Below are 17,482 nucleotides of genomic sequence, written 5' to 3' on the forward strand. Positions count from 1 at the left end.
CCAGCTGAAAGATTCTTGCAATGAATCTACCTTACTGTAAAGCCTCGTAAGAGGCAACCATCTAACCTAGAAGGCAAATTTACTGATGAACCGTTACACGGGCAGGCTTCAAGAAGTCCCAGACCATTGATTGTATCACCAACGCTTTATCCACTGTTAGAAACACCCTCTGCACTTCCATGTCGAGAATCATCCCTAGGAAAAACAATCTCCTTGTTGGCTCCAAATGTGACTTTGGAAGATTCAGGATCCATCCATGATCCCGGAGTAGTCGAGTTGTGAGAGCAATGTTCTGCAACAACTTCTCCCTGGAAGATGCCTTTATCAGCAGATCGTCCAGATATGGAATTATGTTCACTCCCTGCTGGCGGAGGAGTAACAATTTCTGCCATTACCTTGGTGAATACCCTCGGTGCAGTGGTGAGGCCAAATGGCAGTGCCTGGAATGGATAGTGACAATCCAACAGTGCAAATTTGAGATAAGCCTGGTGTGGCGGCCAAATTGGAATATGGAGGTATGCATCCTTGATATCTAGGGATACCAGGAATTACCCCTCCTCCAGACCTGAGATCACCTCTCTCAGAGATTACATTTTGAACTTGAATTCCCTCATTAAGGGTTTAAAGATTTCAGGTTCAATATTGGTCTGACCGAACCGTCCGGTTTCAGCACTACAAATAGGATTGAATAGTAACCCGTTTTCCAGATGAGGTGGAACTGGGACAATGACATTTGTCCTTTGTAATTTTTGAACGGCTTCCTGTAGGATAGCGCTTTCTGTCAGCAAAGCTGGTAAGCCTGATTTGAAGAATTTGTGAGGTGGGAGTTCTTGAAATTCCAGTCTGTACCCCTGGGATACAATATTTTGCACCCAGGGGTCCAGGCCTGAGGACACCTAGACCTGACTGAAATTTCTTCCACCATCATGCTGAGGATTTAGAGGAAGCAGAACCAGGCTTCTGTTTCTGGGAACCTGCTGGTGTAGGTTTTCTGGATTTACACCGAAGGGTAGGATCTCCACACTTTTGTTGGATTCCGCATCCGCAGACCATTGGCGCAGCCAGAGTCCCCTGCATGCCGAGACAGCCATAGAAGATGTCCTTGCATTCAGATGACCCAGGTCCTTCATGGCCTCCACCAGGAAACCTGCAGAAACCTGTATGTGATTTAAAACATTTTAATGTCACTTCTATCCATAGGATCTAAATCCTCTAATAATGTGCCTGACCACTTTACTATGGATTTAGAAATCCATGCACAGGCAATAGTGGGCCTTAACCCCATGCCTGAAGCTGTGTATATTGATTTGAGCATAGTCTCAATCTTGCGGTCTGCCGGCTCTTTCAAAGTGGTAGACCCAGGGACAGGTAAAACCACCTTTTTAGAAAATCTAGATACAGAAGCTTCTACTATAGGAGGGTTTTTCCAACTTTTTCCTGTCCTCTTCAGAGAAAGGAGGAGCAACGAGAACCCTCTTTGGTATCTGGAATTTTGTGTCTTGGATTTCCCAAGATTTTTCAAACAATGCATTTAATTCCTTAGACGCAGGGAAGGTAAGGGAGGCTTTCTTATTGTCTGTAAAGTAAGCCTCCTCAACCTGCTCAGGTACCTTGTCAGTAATGTGTAAAACGTCCCTAATGTCCTCAATTATGAGTTGCAGCCCCTTAGCAAGGGATGCCTCCCCCCCAGTATATTTCCATCACCAACTCCAGTATTAGAGTCGGTTTCCGTGTCGACCTGCAATATCTGGGCAAGAGCACGCTTTTTGGGGGCATATACCAGGGGATTTGGATGAGGTAGTGGGAGCAGAATATGAGAAAACCTCTACAGATTTTTTCAAAACCTGTGTTTCAGTCTCATTATGAGCTATTCTAGATGAAATCTGGGATATCATTCCCTTAATAGAAGCCACCCACTGGGGTTCGGATTCAGAAGGTTGAGACAGTATATTGCATTCCTGAGTACATGGATTAGACTCCTCTGGAGAAGATACACACTCTGCAGCACAAGACACAGACATGGTAATGTGAGATATATAAACATATACACACACACAGTAAAATGTCAGACACAGTTTCCCCCAAGTACCTTCAGAGAGACAGAGTTAAGGAGCCAGCACACACAGTGCCCCAGTAGGCAGTTATATAATAAAAGCCTGGTGCTGACTGGGTAACCTTAATAGACTATACAGTACTAAAATGTGAATAAACACTCTCCCCCCTCTATAACCCTCTGGTACCGCACAGGATAGCTGGAGTTATGTTGAGGGGCAGCGCTCCCTGTCAGCGTCTCTGAGCTGTGACCTGCAGGGAGAAAATGGTGCTGGTGAGTGCTGGATCCGCTCTGAAGAGAAGCTCCGCCCCCTGTAATGGCACGTCTTCCCGCACTTCTGGAGATTATACTGGCCTGAGGTAATGGTGGCTAGCAGCAGTACAGTGTCCCTGATAGCAATAGTGACCAGTGTAAAGGCTATTGCGCTGGCCCAGGGCTCCCCTCACAGCGCCGCACACATGTACCTCTGAGCCCTCCGTAGCGCAGACTTACACCGCTGTACTCCCACCCTTGTGCCACCATTCTCACCGGTGACCAGCTTATCGGGACACCGGCGTCATACTCACCATCTCGACCTTCTGGCTCTGTTAGGGAGTGGCGGCAGTGCTGCCTCGGGGGCTAGCGATCATCACCGTCAGGAGCTCAGTGTCCTGTCAGCAGAAATAGGGGACATTAACCTCTAGGGTTGGTTCCTATTCCCTCCTTAAGTCCCACGAAGCAGGGAGGCTGTCGCCTGTACCTAATTCTAAAAAAAAAGAACTCCTAGGAGCTCCCCTAGCTGTGACCGGCTCCAACGTGCACATTTTCTAAACTAACTGTGGTAGGTGGGGCATAGAGGGAGGAGCCAGCCCACACTCCTAAAGTGCCCATGGCTCCCAAGGGACCCATCTATTCCCCATGGTACTAATGTGGACCCCAGCATCCTCTAGGACAGGGCTGGCCAAACCAGTCCCCGAGATCTACCAACAGTTCACATTTCTCTGACGTCCTAGTGGATGCTGGGAACTCCGTATGGACCATGGGGAATAGCGGGCTCCGAAGGAGGCTGGGCACTCTAGAAAGATCTTAGACTACCTGGTGTGCACTGGCTCCTCCCACTATGACCCTCCTCCAAGCCTCAGATTTCGTGCCCGGCCGAGGTTGGATGCACACTAGGGGCTCTCCTGAGCTCTTAGAAAGTAATAGTCTTAGATTTTGTTATTTTCAGTGAGACCTGCTGGCAACAGGCTCACTGCAGCGAGGGACTCAGGGGAGAAGAAGCGAACTCGCCTGCTTGCAGCTGGATTGGGCTTCTTAGGCTACTGGACACCATTAGCTCCAGAGGGATCGACCGCAGGCCCAGCCTTGATGTTCGGTCCCGGAGCCGCGCCCCTTACAGAGCCAGAAGCAAGAAGATGGTCCGGAAAATCGGCGGCATGAAGACGACCTGTCTTCACCAAGGTAGCGCACAGCACTGCAGCTGTGCGCCATTGCTCCTCTCACACACGTCACACTCCGGTCACTGAGGGTGCAGGGCGCTGGGGGGGGGGGGGGGGGGGGGCCCTGAGGCAGCAATAAAAACACCTTGGCTGGCTAAAATACCTCAATATATAGCCCCTGGGGCTATATATGAGGTAAAATCCCCTGCCAGATTCCATAAAAAAGCGGGAGAATAGGCTGCGATAAAGGGGCGGAGCCTATCTCCTCAGCACACTGGTGCCATTTTTCCCTCACAGCTCCGCTGGAAGGAAGCTCCCTGGCTCTTCCCTGCAATCTACAGTACAGTAAGAGGGAAAAGAGAGGGGGGGCATTAAATTTGGCACTGTATACAGTATATTTTATTGAAAAGCAGCTATTAGGGACATAACTCAGTTAGTCCCTGTATATATATAGCGCTCTGGTGTGTGCTGGCATACTCTTACTCTGTCCCCCCAAAGGGCTTTTGTGGGTCCAGTCCTCTGTTTGAGCATTCCCTGTGTGTGTGGAGTGTGTCGGTACGGCTGTGTCAACATGTTTGAGGAGGATAATGATGTGGAGGGGGAGCAGATGCCTTTAGCAGGGATGTCACCCCCTGGGGGGCAGACACCTGAGTGGATGGTATTATGGCAGGAAATGAGTGCACGTATAGACTCCTTACATAAAAAATTTGACGACATGCCGACTGTGGAACAGCCGAGTCTTCAGCTCGTGCCTGTCCAGGTGTCTCAAAAGTCATCAGGGGCTCTGAAACGCCCACTATCTCAGGTGGCACAAGTAGATGTCGACACGGATACTGACACCAGTGTCGACGACGATGAGTCAAATTTAATGCCCGTTAAGGCCATTCACTGCATGATTGAGGCAATGAAAGAGATGTTAAATATTTCTGATATACATCCAGGTACCACAAAAAAGGGTATTATGTTTGGGGAGAAAAAACTACCCGTAGTTTTTCCCCCGTCAGATGAACTAAATGAAGTGTGTGAAGAAGCGTGGGCTTCCCCTGATAAGAAATTGGTAATTCCTAAGAAGCTACTAATGGCGTTCCCTTTCCCGCCAGAGGATAGGTTACGTTGGGAAACACCCCCTAGGGTGGATAAAGCGCTCACACGTTTGTCTAAAAAGGTGGCACTACCGTCCCAGGATACGGCCGCCCTTAAGGAGCCTGCTGATAGAAAGCAGGAGGCGATCCTGAAGTCTGTATATACACACTCAGGCATTATACTTAGACCAGCTATTGCGTCAGCATGGATGCTGCCGCTGCGTGGTCAGATAAACTGTCAGAAAATATTGACACATTAGACAGAGACACGATTCTGCTAACAATTGACCATATCAAAGACTCAGTCTTATATATGAGAGATGCACAGAGGGAAATCTGCCGGCTGGCATCTAAAGTAAGTGCATTGTCCATTTCTGCTAGTAGATGCTTATGGACTCGCCAGTGGACTGGAGATGCAGATTCCAAAAGGCACATGGAAGTTTTGCCTTATAAGGGGGAGGAATTATTTGGGGATGGTCTCTCCGACCTAGTTTCCACAGCAACGTCTGGGAAGTCAGCATTTTTACCCCATGTCCCCTCACAGCCTAAGAAGGCGCCATTTTATCAGGTTCAGTCCTTTCGGACCCAGAAAAACAAGCAGGGAAAAGGAGGGTCTTTTCTGTCGAGAGGCAGAGGCAGGGGAAAAAGGCTGCAGCAAACAGCAGGTTCCCAGGAACAAAAGTCCTCCCCCGCTTCCTCTTCCAAGTCCGCAGCATGACGGTGGGGCTCCACAGGCGGAGCCAGGTACGGTGGGGGCCCGCCTCATGAATTTCAGCGATCAGTGGGCTCGCTTACAGGTGGATCCCTGGATCCTTCAAATAGTATCTCAGGGATACAAGCTGGAATTCGAGGCGGCTCCACCCCGCCGTTTCCTAAAATCCGCCTTGCCGATTGCTCCCTTAGACAGGGAGGCGGTGCTAGCAGCGAATCACAAGCTGTATTCCCAGCAGGTGATAATCAAGGTACCCCTACTTCAACAAGGCCGGGGTTACTATTCTACACTATTTGTGGTGCCGAAACCGGACGGTTCGGTGAGACCCATTTTAAATTTGAAATCTTTGAACACATACATAATAAAGTTCAAGTTCAAGATGGAATCGCTCAGGGCGGTTATTGCAAGCCTGGACGAGGGGGATTACATGGTATCCCTGGACATCAAGGATGCTTACCTGCATGTCCCCATTTACCATTCTCACCAGGAGTACCTCAGATTTGTGGTACAGGATTGCCATTACCAATTCCAGACGCTGCCGTTTGGACTCTCCACGGCACCGAGGGTATTTACCAAGGTTATAGCGGAAATGATGATACTCCTTCGAAAAAAGGGAGTTTTAATTATCCCATACTTGGACGATCTCCTAATAAAGGCACGATCCAAGGAACAGTTGCTAGTGGGAGTAGCACTATCTCAGGAAGTGCTGCGCCAGCACGGCTGGATTCTGAATATCCCAAAGTCACAGCTGATCCCCACGACACGTCTAATGTTCCTGGGAAAGATTCTGGACACAGCCCAGAAAAAAGTGTTTCTCCCGGAGGAGAAAGCCAGGGAGTTGTCTTCTCTAGTCAGAGACCTCCTAAAACCAAAACAGGTATCGGTGCATCACTGCACGCGGGTCCTGGGAAAGATGGTAGCTTCTTACGAAGCAATTCCATTCTGCAGGTTCCATGCCAGAATCTTTCAGTGGGACCTGTTGGACAAGTGGTCCGGATCGCATCTTCAGATGCATCGCTTGATAACCCTGTCCCCAAGAACCAGGGTATCTCTTCTGTGGTGGCTGCAGAGTGCTCATCTTCTGGAGGGCCGCAGATTCGGCATACAGGACTGGGTCCTGGTGACCATGGATGCCAGCCTACGAGGCTGGGGGGCAGTCACAAAGGGAAGAAACTTCCAAGGACTATGGTCAAGTCAGGAGACTGCCCTTCACATCAATATTCTGGAACTAAGGGCCATTTACAATGCCCTAAGTCAAGCAAAATCCCTGCTCCTACACCAGCCGGTGCTGATCCAGTCAGACAACATCACGGCAGTCGCCCATGTGAATCGACAGGGCGGCACAAGAAGCAGGATGGCGATGGCAGAAGCCACAAGAATTCTCCGATGGGCGGAGAATCATGTACTAGCACTGTCAGCAGTGTTTATCCCGGGAGTGGACAACTGGGAAGCAGACTTTCTCAGCAGGCACGACCTCCACCCGGGAGAGTGGGGACTTCATCCAGAAGTCTTCCAAATGATTGTAAATCAATGGGGTCGTCCACAGGTGGACATGATGGCGTCCCGCCTAAACAAAAAACTAGAGAGGTATTGCGCCAGGTCAAGAGACCTCAGGCGATAGCTGTGGACGCTCTAGTGACACCGTGGGTGTACTGGTCAGTTTATGTGTTCCCTCCTCTACCTCTCATACCAAAGGTATTGAGAATAAGAAAGCGAGGAGTAAACACAATTCTCGTGGTTCCGGATTGGCCAAGAAGAACTTGGTACCCGGAACTTCAAGAGATGATCTCAGATGACCCGTGGTCTCTGCCGCTCAGACAAGACCTGCTGCAGCAGGGGCCCTGTCTGTTCCAAGACTTACCGTGGCTACGTTTGACGGCATGGCGGTTGAACGCCGGATCCTGAAGGAAAAGGGCATTCCGGAGGGGTCGATTTCTGCATTTCCTGCAAGCAGGAGTAAATATGGGCCTAAAACTGGGCTCCATTAAAGGTACAGATCTCGGCTCTGTCGATTTTCTTTCAAAAAGAACTAGCTTCAGTACCTGAAGTTCAGACATTTGTTAAAAGGAGTGCTGCATATTCAGCCCCCGTTTGTGCCCCCTGTGGCACCTTGGGATCTCAACGTGGTGTTGAGTTTCTTAAAATCACATTGGTTTGAACCACTAAAAACCGTGGATCTGAAATATCTCACGTGGAAGGTGGTTATGTTATTGGCCTTGGCTTCTGCCAGGCGAGTATCAGAATTGGCGGCTTTGTCCTGTAAAAGCCCTTATCTGATTTTCCATATGGATAGGGCAAAATTGAGGACTCGTCCCCAGTTTCTCCCAAAGGTGGTGTCAGCGTTTCACCTGAACCAGCCTATTGTGGTGCCTGCGGCTACTAGGGACTTGGAGGACTCCAAGTTGCTAGACGTTGTCAGGGCACTGAAAATATATGTTTCCAGAACAGCTAGAGTCAGAAAATCTGACTCGCTGTTTATCCTATATGCACCCAACAAGCTGGATGCTCCTGCTTCTAAGCAGACTATTGCTCGTTGGATTTGTAATACAATTCAGCTTGCACATTCTGTGGCAGGCCTGCCACAGCCAAAATCTGTCAATGCCCATTCCACAAGGAAGGTGGGCTCATCTTGGGCGGCTGCCCGAGGGGTCTCGGCTTTACAACTTTGCCGAGCTGCTACTTGGTCAGGGGCAAACACATTTGCTAAATTCTATAAATTTGATACCCTGGCTGAGGAGGACCTGGAGTTCTCTCATTCGGTGTTGCAGAGTCATCCGCACTCTCCCGCCCGTTTGGGAGCTTTGGTATAATCCCCATGGTCCTTACGGAGTTCCCAGCATCCACTAGGACGTCAGAGAAAATAAGAATTTACTCACCGGTAATTCTATTTCTCGTAGTCCGTAGTGAATGCTGGGCGCCCATCCCAGGTGCGGTTTATCTGCAATACTTGTACGTAGTTACTGTTAACTAAATCGGGTTATTGTTGAGCCATCTGTTGAGAGGCTCTGTTGTTTCATACTGTTAACTGGGTTTCATATCACGAGTTGTACGGTGTGATTGGTGTGGCTGGTAGGAGTCTTACCCGGGATTCAAAATCCTTCCTTATTGTGTACGCTCGTCCGGGCACAGTATCTAACTGAGGCTTGGAGGAGGGTCATAGTGGGAGGAGCCAGTGCACACCAGGTAGTCTAAGATCTTTCTAGAGTGCCCAGCCTCCTTCGGAGCCCGCTATTCCCCATGGTCCTTACGGAGTTCCCAGCATCCACTACGGACTACGAGAAATAGAATTACCGGTGAGTAAATTCTTATTTTTCCAGACCACCTAGCTGGTGCACAGGTGTAGTCATTACTAATTAAGATGTGCTGCATTCATTCCTAACAGACAATTCTACAGATCTCCAGGAGGCCTGGAAAACATGAACTGTTGGTAGATCTCGATGACCAGTTTGGCCAGCCCTGCTCTAGGACGTAAGAGAAAATGATAAAATTATTCTTTGAGGTGCCAGATAGTCATTGTTACATGATCACCTAAGTATCTCTCCTGGGTCTCTCTTCTAAAATGTAGATGAGAAATGTACAAAAGTATTAAATACTGATTAAATAATTTTATTCAATGAGTGTTATGGGGACAACTGCTAGTAACATGTATGGTTATTACAGATATGCGGCCGGGGGATGTAATGGCTTGGAGACGGCCGGAGCTCTGATCCGGCCAAACACTAACGTTTTTTTTAAAGCAGCAAACGTTTACAATGCAAAACCAGTCTCGGAGCTCCGGTCGTCTTGCAAGCCATTACATCCGGACCATTATTTGTACATGGTCCTTCAGTCTACATACAGGACAGATCTGTCTGCGTTACATCACTGAGTACTATGGACCTGATTCAGAGATATATGCAGCCAGATCTGCGTCCATCTCCTCACATGCTGGGGGCCACCCAGCACAGGACAAGGCTGCCCGGTATGTGTGATGGGCTGCCTCCTGATGCGTCTCCAATTAGATTGTGGACACATCAAACTAATGTTGACCCCTGGCAGCGCAGCCTGTCTGCGCTGTCAGACGGTCAGCCGCCATTTTTTATAAATGGAGCTGCTGCATGGGACATCACGCACCGAAAACAGTCACGACATGCCCTCGATGGGTCCACCGCACCCCACCCCCAATCATCTTGTGGCCACATCCTTCATAGATGCAGCCGCGAGAAGGGTCCCACATGTGCACTGCGGCCAGTGCATGTGCGCAGACCACCCAAATGCAGCCGCTGCGTACAGATGCACGGCTGCGTACAGGTCTGAATGATCCCCTATGTCAAAGTTAGTATTGTGTATATTATTACTGTCATACTAGTTTCATTTATTGTGAAGGAACTTTATTATTATCCTGGTGCACAGAAGCCCTAAATCAGATCTGATCGCAGCAGCAAAATTGTTAGCTAATGGACACAACCATGTGCACTGCAGGGGGGGGGGGGGGGGCAGATATATAACGTGCAGGGGGAGTTAGATTTGGGTGGGGTGTGTTCAAACTGAAATTTAATATTGCAGTGTAAAAATGAAGCAGCCAGTATTTAGCCTGCACAGAAACAAATAACCCACCCAAATCTATTATCTCTCTCTGCACATGTTATATCTGCCCCCCCACCACCACCACCACCACGGTGCACATAGTTTTGCCCATTATCTAACAATTTTGCTGCTGCGATCAGATCTGAATTAGGCTCAATGCGCACAACTTGGAACTTATTTACTTACATGATGTGGAAAGCAAGCATGTGCTGTAACCCATAGCAACCAGATATCAGCTATTAGCTGTCTAGTGCCAGCAAACAAACAAGTGTTATCATTTGGTTGCTATGGGATACAGACGACCAGTGTTTTACTTGCACCATTTTACTGAATAGTAATAGTAGTAATATAAAAGGTATTAGAGAAATAATACGGAGGTATAGAGACCAGAGGAAAGACCTGTAGCGGGTATACTGTAGTTACTACACATAGTATTTTTAAAGCCACAGATTTTCACTCCATTTGTGTGCTGGATTTAAAGGGCAATAGAAATACAAGCAAAACAAGCCTGAATTTACATGTATTATTACTGACCTTTATCATCCAGCGATCATAGACAGTAAGAATCAGTGGCTTTGAAAAACTGATATTTAGTAAATATAACCCATATGGTGAAACAGAGCAGCATACATTGTTCCTGTAGAAATACCCAGCACTCATAGCCCTGCTGGTCAGAGAAGGAATCCCAGTACTGAGAGGAGCTGCTGGAACTCTCTACTAGTCCCAGCACCTGCATGAGCAGAACAGCTGTATATTACAGAGCTCAGTAATGGCAGTCCCACGGTCATTGGCTATTGTTATACTGCAGCTCTAGTTCCTAACACAGAGACCTTCCCAAGGGAAAAAGTACCTCCAGGTCCACTTGTCTGACCTCTCCTGTCTTTATCAAGACTGATTTATATAAAACACTTATCACATTCAGAAAATAAATATTGTCTCCATTGAATTCATACAGTTGTGATAAGTTACATTACTTATGATACACAAGCTGCATTCAGGCCCTCAGAGTGACTCCGCATGTGATTACCGAGTGTTTTCTTTCTAGTAAAACACTTGTTGCATTCAGAACATGTAAATGGTTTCTCTCCTGTGTGACTCCTCTGATGTATAACAAGATGTGACTTCCGGGAAAAACACTTCCTACATTCAGAACATGTAAATGGTTTTTCTCCTGTGTGACTCCTCTGATGTATAACAAGATATGACTTCCGGGAAAAACACTTCCTACATTCAGAACATGTAAATGGTTTTTCTCCTGTGTGACTCCTCTGATGTATAACAAGCTCTGACTTATGGGAAAAACACTTGCTGCATTCAGAACATGTAAATGGTTTTTCTCCTGTGTGACTCCTCTGATGTATAACAAGAAATGACTTCTTGGAAAAACACTTCCTACATTCAGAACATGTATATGGTTTCTCTCCTGTGTGACTCCTCTGATGCATAACAAGAGATGACTTATGGGAAAAACACTTGCTACATTCAAAACATGTAAATGGTTTTTCTCCTGTGTGAATCCTCTGATGTATAACAAGATGCGACTTCTGGGAAAAACACTTCCTACATTCAGAACATGTAACTGGTTTTTCTCCTGTGTGACTCCTCTGATGTATAACAAGAAATGAATTCTGGGAAAAACACTTCCAACATTCAGAACATTCAAATGGTTTCTCTCCTGTGTGACTCCTCTGATGTATAACAAGCTCTGACTTCCGGGGAAAACACTTCTTGCATTCAGAACATGTAAATGGTTTCTCTCCTGTGTGACTCCTCTGATGTATAACAAGATACGACTTATTGGAAAAACACTTCATACATTCAGAACATTCAAATAGTTTCTCTCCTGTGTGACTCCTCTGATGAATAACAAGTTCCGACTTCTGGGGAAAACACTTCCTACATTCAGAACATGTAAATAGTTTTTCTCCTGTGTGACTCCTCTGATGAATAACAAGAAATGACTTATGGGAAAAACACTTGCTGCAATCAGAACATGTAAATGGTTTCTCTCCTGTGTGACTCCTCTGATGTCTGATAAGATATGATTTATGTGTAAAGCTTCTGTCACACTCAGAGCACAGATGTGGTCTCTCTCCTGTGAGACTCATCATGTATAAGTTAAAAACTTCTATCCAGAAAATGAAAATAGTTTCTTTGAACCATTCAGAAGCTTAAGAAGAAATGATATCTTTAGTTGGCTAAAGCAGGAAACAAGATTCATTTCCACATTGTCTCTTTCTGCAGCCTTGTATTCTATTATTAGTTGGATTCCAGCTCCTTAAATTACCTGTAATAAACAAAACAAAAATGTTATTTAATAGCCTGAAGATCACCATTGTAATCAGCTGTAGTGTTATATTGTATAAGGAACAGGATGTATCTTTATGTATGTTGCCTAATTTTGGGCTCCCATTTCCAGTCAGATGTGCAGTACAGAGAATGACAGTTAGGAAGTATCCAATTAGCTGCAGTATATTGATAACTTATCACAAATGCAATCATTTGGTATCCTGTTAGTGGCGATAAGTTATTATCGATAAGTCTCCATAGGGTTTATCGTGGTTTCTCTTCACCATCTTTGAGCTGGTGGTCAGTAGTGCATAATCCCTAATTAAAGCTAAAAATGTTGGGATTTGGTTCTGAACCCCTGGTACATCCCCCTGAATGACTAATGAGGCACTTTGAAGTTTTCAATTATTTTTAATTAGCCAATAATGACGTCATTTTTGGGGTCAAAAAATGCAAAGTGATGGAAATTGGGGTACAAGGTATGAGACAGGTATATTGGGGTGTTTAATAAGTAGGACAAACAGTGATCGCAAAAACGCGCTATAGCGCGTATTTTACCCGGTTTTGAGTTCAGGGGACTCACTTCTCTAAAATGGGAGGGTCCCTGGGGACGCGCTCCGCTCCGGCCAATTACAATCATGTGAAATGAGTGATTCCACTGTGGGGGGAGGAGGGGAGTAACACGGAGGCGCCGATTCGTTACTTATGGACGCGGCAGACTGAGCGCTGCTGTTGGATACCTTCGCCTTGGCGCCCTCGGATCGTTCCCGCACTCATGTACTGAGCGGGCCGCCTCTAAAATGGTCAGTGTCCCCGCCGCTACGATCAGCAGAACTAAGCGCCGGACGGTGTGTGTACAGTGTATATCTCACACCATATCCCGGTCTCTGCGCTGCCGTGTACTGACCACTTGCTGCCCGCTGTATTTGTGCCTGCATATGGGCTCACGCTGTGCCAGGGTGTAAGTGGAGGGGCCAGTTACATGCATATGTGCCCGCGATTGTAAGGGGAGAGGGTCAATGTGTGCCCAGGGTATAAGAGGTGGAGGATTATGAGATGAGCAGCTGCTGTGTGTGTGTGTGTCTGGGGTATGAGGTGTGTGTATGTGTGTCTGGGGTATGAGGTGTGTGTGTGTGTCTGGGGTATGAGGTGTGTGTGTGTGTGTGTGTGTATCTGGGGTATGAGGTGTGTGTGTGTGTGTGTCTGGGGTATGAGGTGTGTGTGTGTGTGTGTGTCTGGGGTATGAGGTGTGTGTGTCTGGGGTATGAGGTGGGCAGCTTCTGTGTGTGTGTGTCCGGGGTATAAGGTGGGCAGATGCTGTGTGTGTGTGTCCGGGGTATAAGGGGGTCAGATGCTGTGTGTGTGTGTGTGTGTGCGTCCGGGGTATAAGGTGGGCAGATGCTGTGTGTGCGTCCGGGGTATAAGGTGGACAGACGCTGTGTGTGTGTGTGTGGGTCCGGGGTATAAGGTGGTCAGATGCTGTGTGTGTGTGTGTCCGGGGTATAAGGGGGTCAGATGCTGTGTGTGTGTGTGTGTGTGTGTCCGGGGTATAAGGAGGGCAGATGCTGTGTGTGCGTCCAGGGTATAAGGTGGGCAGATGCTGTGTGTGCGTCCGGGGTATAAGGTGGGCAGATGCTGTGTGTGCGTCCGGGGTATAAGGTGGACAGATGCTGTGTGTGTGTGTGTGCGCGTCCGGAGTATAAGGTGGGCAGATGCTGTGTGTGTGTGTGTGTGTGTGTGGTGGGTAGCTGCTGTGTGTGTGCGCCTGGGGTATGATGCACTGTGTCTCAGCGCTCTACCTGGTGCAATGTGTCTCGGCGCTCTACCTGGTGCAATGGGTCTCGGCGCTCTATCTGGTGCAATGTGTCTCGGCGCTCTACCTGGTGCAATGTGTCTCTGCGCTCTACCTGGTGCAATGTGTCTCGGCGCTCTACCTGGTGCAATGTGTCTCGGCGCTCTACCTGGCGCAATGTGTATAACTTGCTCTGCCTGGCGCAATGTGTATAACTTGCTCTGCCTGGCGCATTGTGTATAACTTGCTCTGCCTGGCACAATGTGTGTAACGTGCTCTGCCTGGCACAATGTGTAACGTGTTCTACCTGGTGCAATGTATATAACGTGCTCTACCTGGTGCAATGTATATAACGTGCTCTACTGGGTGCAATGTGTATAATAATGCACTCTAACGTGCACAATGTGTATAAAGTGCTCTACCTGGCGTAATGTGTATAACGGGCTCTGCCTGGCGCAATGTGTATAAAGGGCTCTACCTGGTGCAATGTGTATAATGTGCTCTACTTGGAGCAAAGTGTATAGCGAGCTCTACCTGGTGCAATATGTATAACGTGCTCTACCTGGCGCAGTGTGTATAGGAGGTTCTACCTGGTGCAATCTGTATAAGCGGCACTACTGTGTGATGTAATGTGAATTTGCACTATTATGTGGTCACGCCCCTTCCCCATGAAGCCACGCCCCTCAAATTTTGCGACGCTTTACGATCTAGTAAGGTGGAGCACCAATTCACTTTCTGCCTAAGGGCACCAAAATGTCTAGATACAGCTCTGGTGCAGGGTGTCCTGCATGCTACACAGCCCAGCAGCATTGTCACCCCATCCCCCCACCTTGCAACACTTTTGTAGTGTCCAAATAAGATTAAGATTAATAAGAACCTTCATTTCGATGGGACCCAGAAAAGGACCGGTAGGACCCCAATTTTTGAAAGTGAGGGGTCCCTGGGACCCACTTTTTTTTGGGATTAGCGCGATCACTGGACAAGTGTTTTTAGGCTTGCAGGTGGGAGTAAGCAGTCCGTTTCCACTTTTTTTAGTCCCCTAAAATTACCCAAATATACACTTATACCCGTTTTTTATGTACCCCAAATTTAATGAGCACTAATTTTGCTGAAAAAAATTAATTTATATAACGTCCACTCGCAAAGTTAACGATGCAAGGGAAAAATGGAGGACATTTGAAGAAGCCCACCTGAGCTCGCTCACGGAGAATAAATCTATTAAATTTCTGGACAAACTCAAGAATCAAATTGAGTCTTACAGAATTGAGCTGGTTAAATATAAGAAAGACAAGTTACGCAAAGTTCAAGCAGATTACGAACAACACCGTGTCTACACTTGGTTGGCTAACAGCACGGGACCTCCTTCACAAAGAAAATTCACAGGCCCACGCAGACGTAGGACACACAGAATGCAGTATAGCACGTCGGACAGTGACACCGATGAGGTGTCAATATCAGACAATACAGCTTCTTCTCAGGGAACCCCTTCAGGGGTAAAGACCCGGGCGATCACGTCCGGCAGACGAAAAAATCCACCAGACGGGGCGGCCAGTCGAGGCGGCAAGCGGGGAGGAAGACCCCCCAGGTCGACGCGGACCTAATCTTCAATTTGTCCTCAGCAAGTTTATCCCCTGCTGAGATTGCTGTCCTGTCCAAAGGCCTGGCATATGTACCTACTAAAGCCCCTGACAAATTCAAATGCAAAGTGGAGACTTTTAAATTAAACAGGACATTGAAACTAAAGGAACACTGAGAGAAAACCGGATCATGCTACAGTGAAGGATCTTCCACCACAGATACGTAAACTAGGAACAACTTCCAAGTTTGACCCAGTGTCACAAAATGCATCAATCAGGACATTCACCCACATGATGGAGAATTTACGGAATGAACCCTCCCCTGCAGGTCTTCAACAACCTTACCAGAGATGAACAGACTGCCCTTAATTCCCTGACAGAATGACAGGATATAATCATCAGGGGAGCGGACAAAGGAGGTGGCATCGTGGTTCTTGATACACAGGACTATATCTCGGAATGTGACCGCCTTCTAGCAGATAGAGACACGTACAGTCTATTAGCAAGTGAACCGCACTAGATAGCATCCTGACAGATGCCTTGTCTGAAGGCTTGATTTCACAGGAGATCCACAATAAATTGTCTTGTGTGCATCCTGTTATCCCAATATTTTATGCCATTCCAAAAATACACAAGGATGCACAGCGTCCCCCTGGCAGACCTATCATTTCTGCCAGTGGGTCGCTGTGCGAACCTATAGCTATCTATTTAGATGCTTACCTGCAGCCTTGTGTACAAGCCCTGTTCACACATCTGAAGGATTCAAATGTGCTTCTGAGGAAATTGTTGTCATTTGGGGAGGTACGGGATGGCACTATACTCACCACACTAGACGTAACAAGCCTCTATACCTGCATTCCGCACCAGGCAGGTATAGCAGCAGTCAAACGTTTGATCACTCATAACCAATTGTACACGGGGCCTGATGTCAATTTATTTGTAACATTGCTTGAATTCACTTTGACCCATAACTACTTTCTTTTCAATGGGCAGTTTTTTAAACAGAACACCGGGTGTGCGATGGGATCAGCAGTGGCCCCGTCGCTGGCTAATGCCTACAGATGGGAGGTGGAACGTTCATTGTTCGTTGAGAACCCCACTATTGTAGAGCACATTTCACTTTACTACCGCTATATAGATGATCTCCTTCTGTTTTGGACACATGACGAATTGTCATTGGCCAAGCTGATTGAAGATCACAACAGGTACCCCAGTACAGTCAAGTTATCATTGACTACACATCTGACAGAGATTTGCTTCATGGACATTAAAATCAAAATCCACAATAGACATTCAGACCTCATTGTACAGCAAACCCACTGACCGCAACACTTTGTTGCGATATGACAGCTTTCACCCCAGAGCTTTGGTCAGAGGTCTTCCATACTCACATTTCCTTCGGGTCCGCAGGATCACCAGCGAACCCGAGGAACTTGAGATTCAGTTAAACGCCATGTCTGAGAAATTCTCACAGAGAGGTTACCCCCCCAAACATCTTGAAACAAGCACGGGCCAAAATGATGTCTATAAACAGAATTGAGCTACTACAGAAAGAAGGCACTAAACGCACTGATGACAAAGTGACGTGGGCCAATTAATTCAACACTGCCAGTGTGAGAACGAGTAAACAAATTAAGCAAATGTGGCCGATTGTAGCCTCTGTCCCTAATTTAGCCTCCCTTAAACGCAGTAAGAACATGCCATGCTATACCAGGAGTGCGAACATTAAAAATGTAGTCTTTAAAAATGATGTAACTGGCTTTAAAACCCCCCCTGCTGCCCAACTTTTCCACAGTCGTAAAGCGGGTTGTTTTAAACGCCTGGGCTGCACAACGTGCAGCTACATGCTCACGGGCAGGGCCGTAACTACGTGTGTGCCAAGTGGGCTTGGCACACAGCGCAGTTGCCCTGAGGGCGCACGAACAGCGGCATGTAATGAGTCAAATTGACTCATTACATGCCGCCTCTAAGTCTGCGCCATGTGCCGCACCCG

General features: G+C 47.4%; 1 protein-coding gene across 1 annotated transcript in view; it reads right to left on the bottom strand.

The window, feature by feature from the left end:
• Positions 1 to 17,482, bottom strand: part of LOC134936080 (zinc finger protein 268-like) — a 206,576-nt gene that overhangs the window by 72,140 nt on the left and 116,954 nt on the right. Inside the window, exon 2 of the mRNA XM_063930988.1 lies at positions 10,885 to 12,118. Coding sequence (XP_063787058.1) covers positions 10,885 to 11,942 — 1,058 coding nt within the window. The 5' untranslated portion in view covers positions 11,943 to 12,118. The remainder of the gene's footprint in view (positions 1 to 10,884; positions 12,119 to 17,482) is intronic.

Source organism: Pseudophryne corroboree, chromosome 6, assembly GCF_028390025.1.
Source record: "Pseudophryne corroboree isolate aPseCor3 chromosome 6, aPseCor3.hap2, whole genome shotgun sequence".
NCBI classification, from domain to species: domain Eukaryota; kingdom Metazoa; phylum Chordata; class Amphibia; order Anura; family Myobatrachidae; genus Pseudophryne; species Pseudophryne corroboree.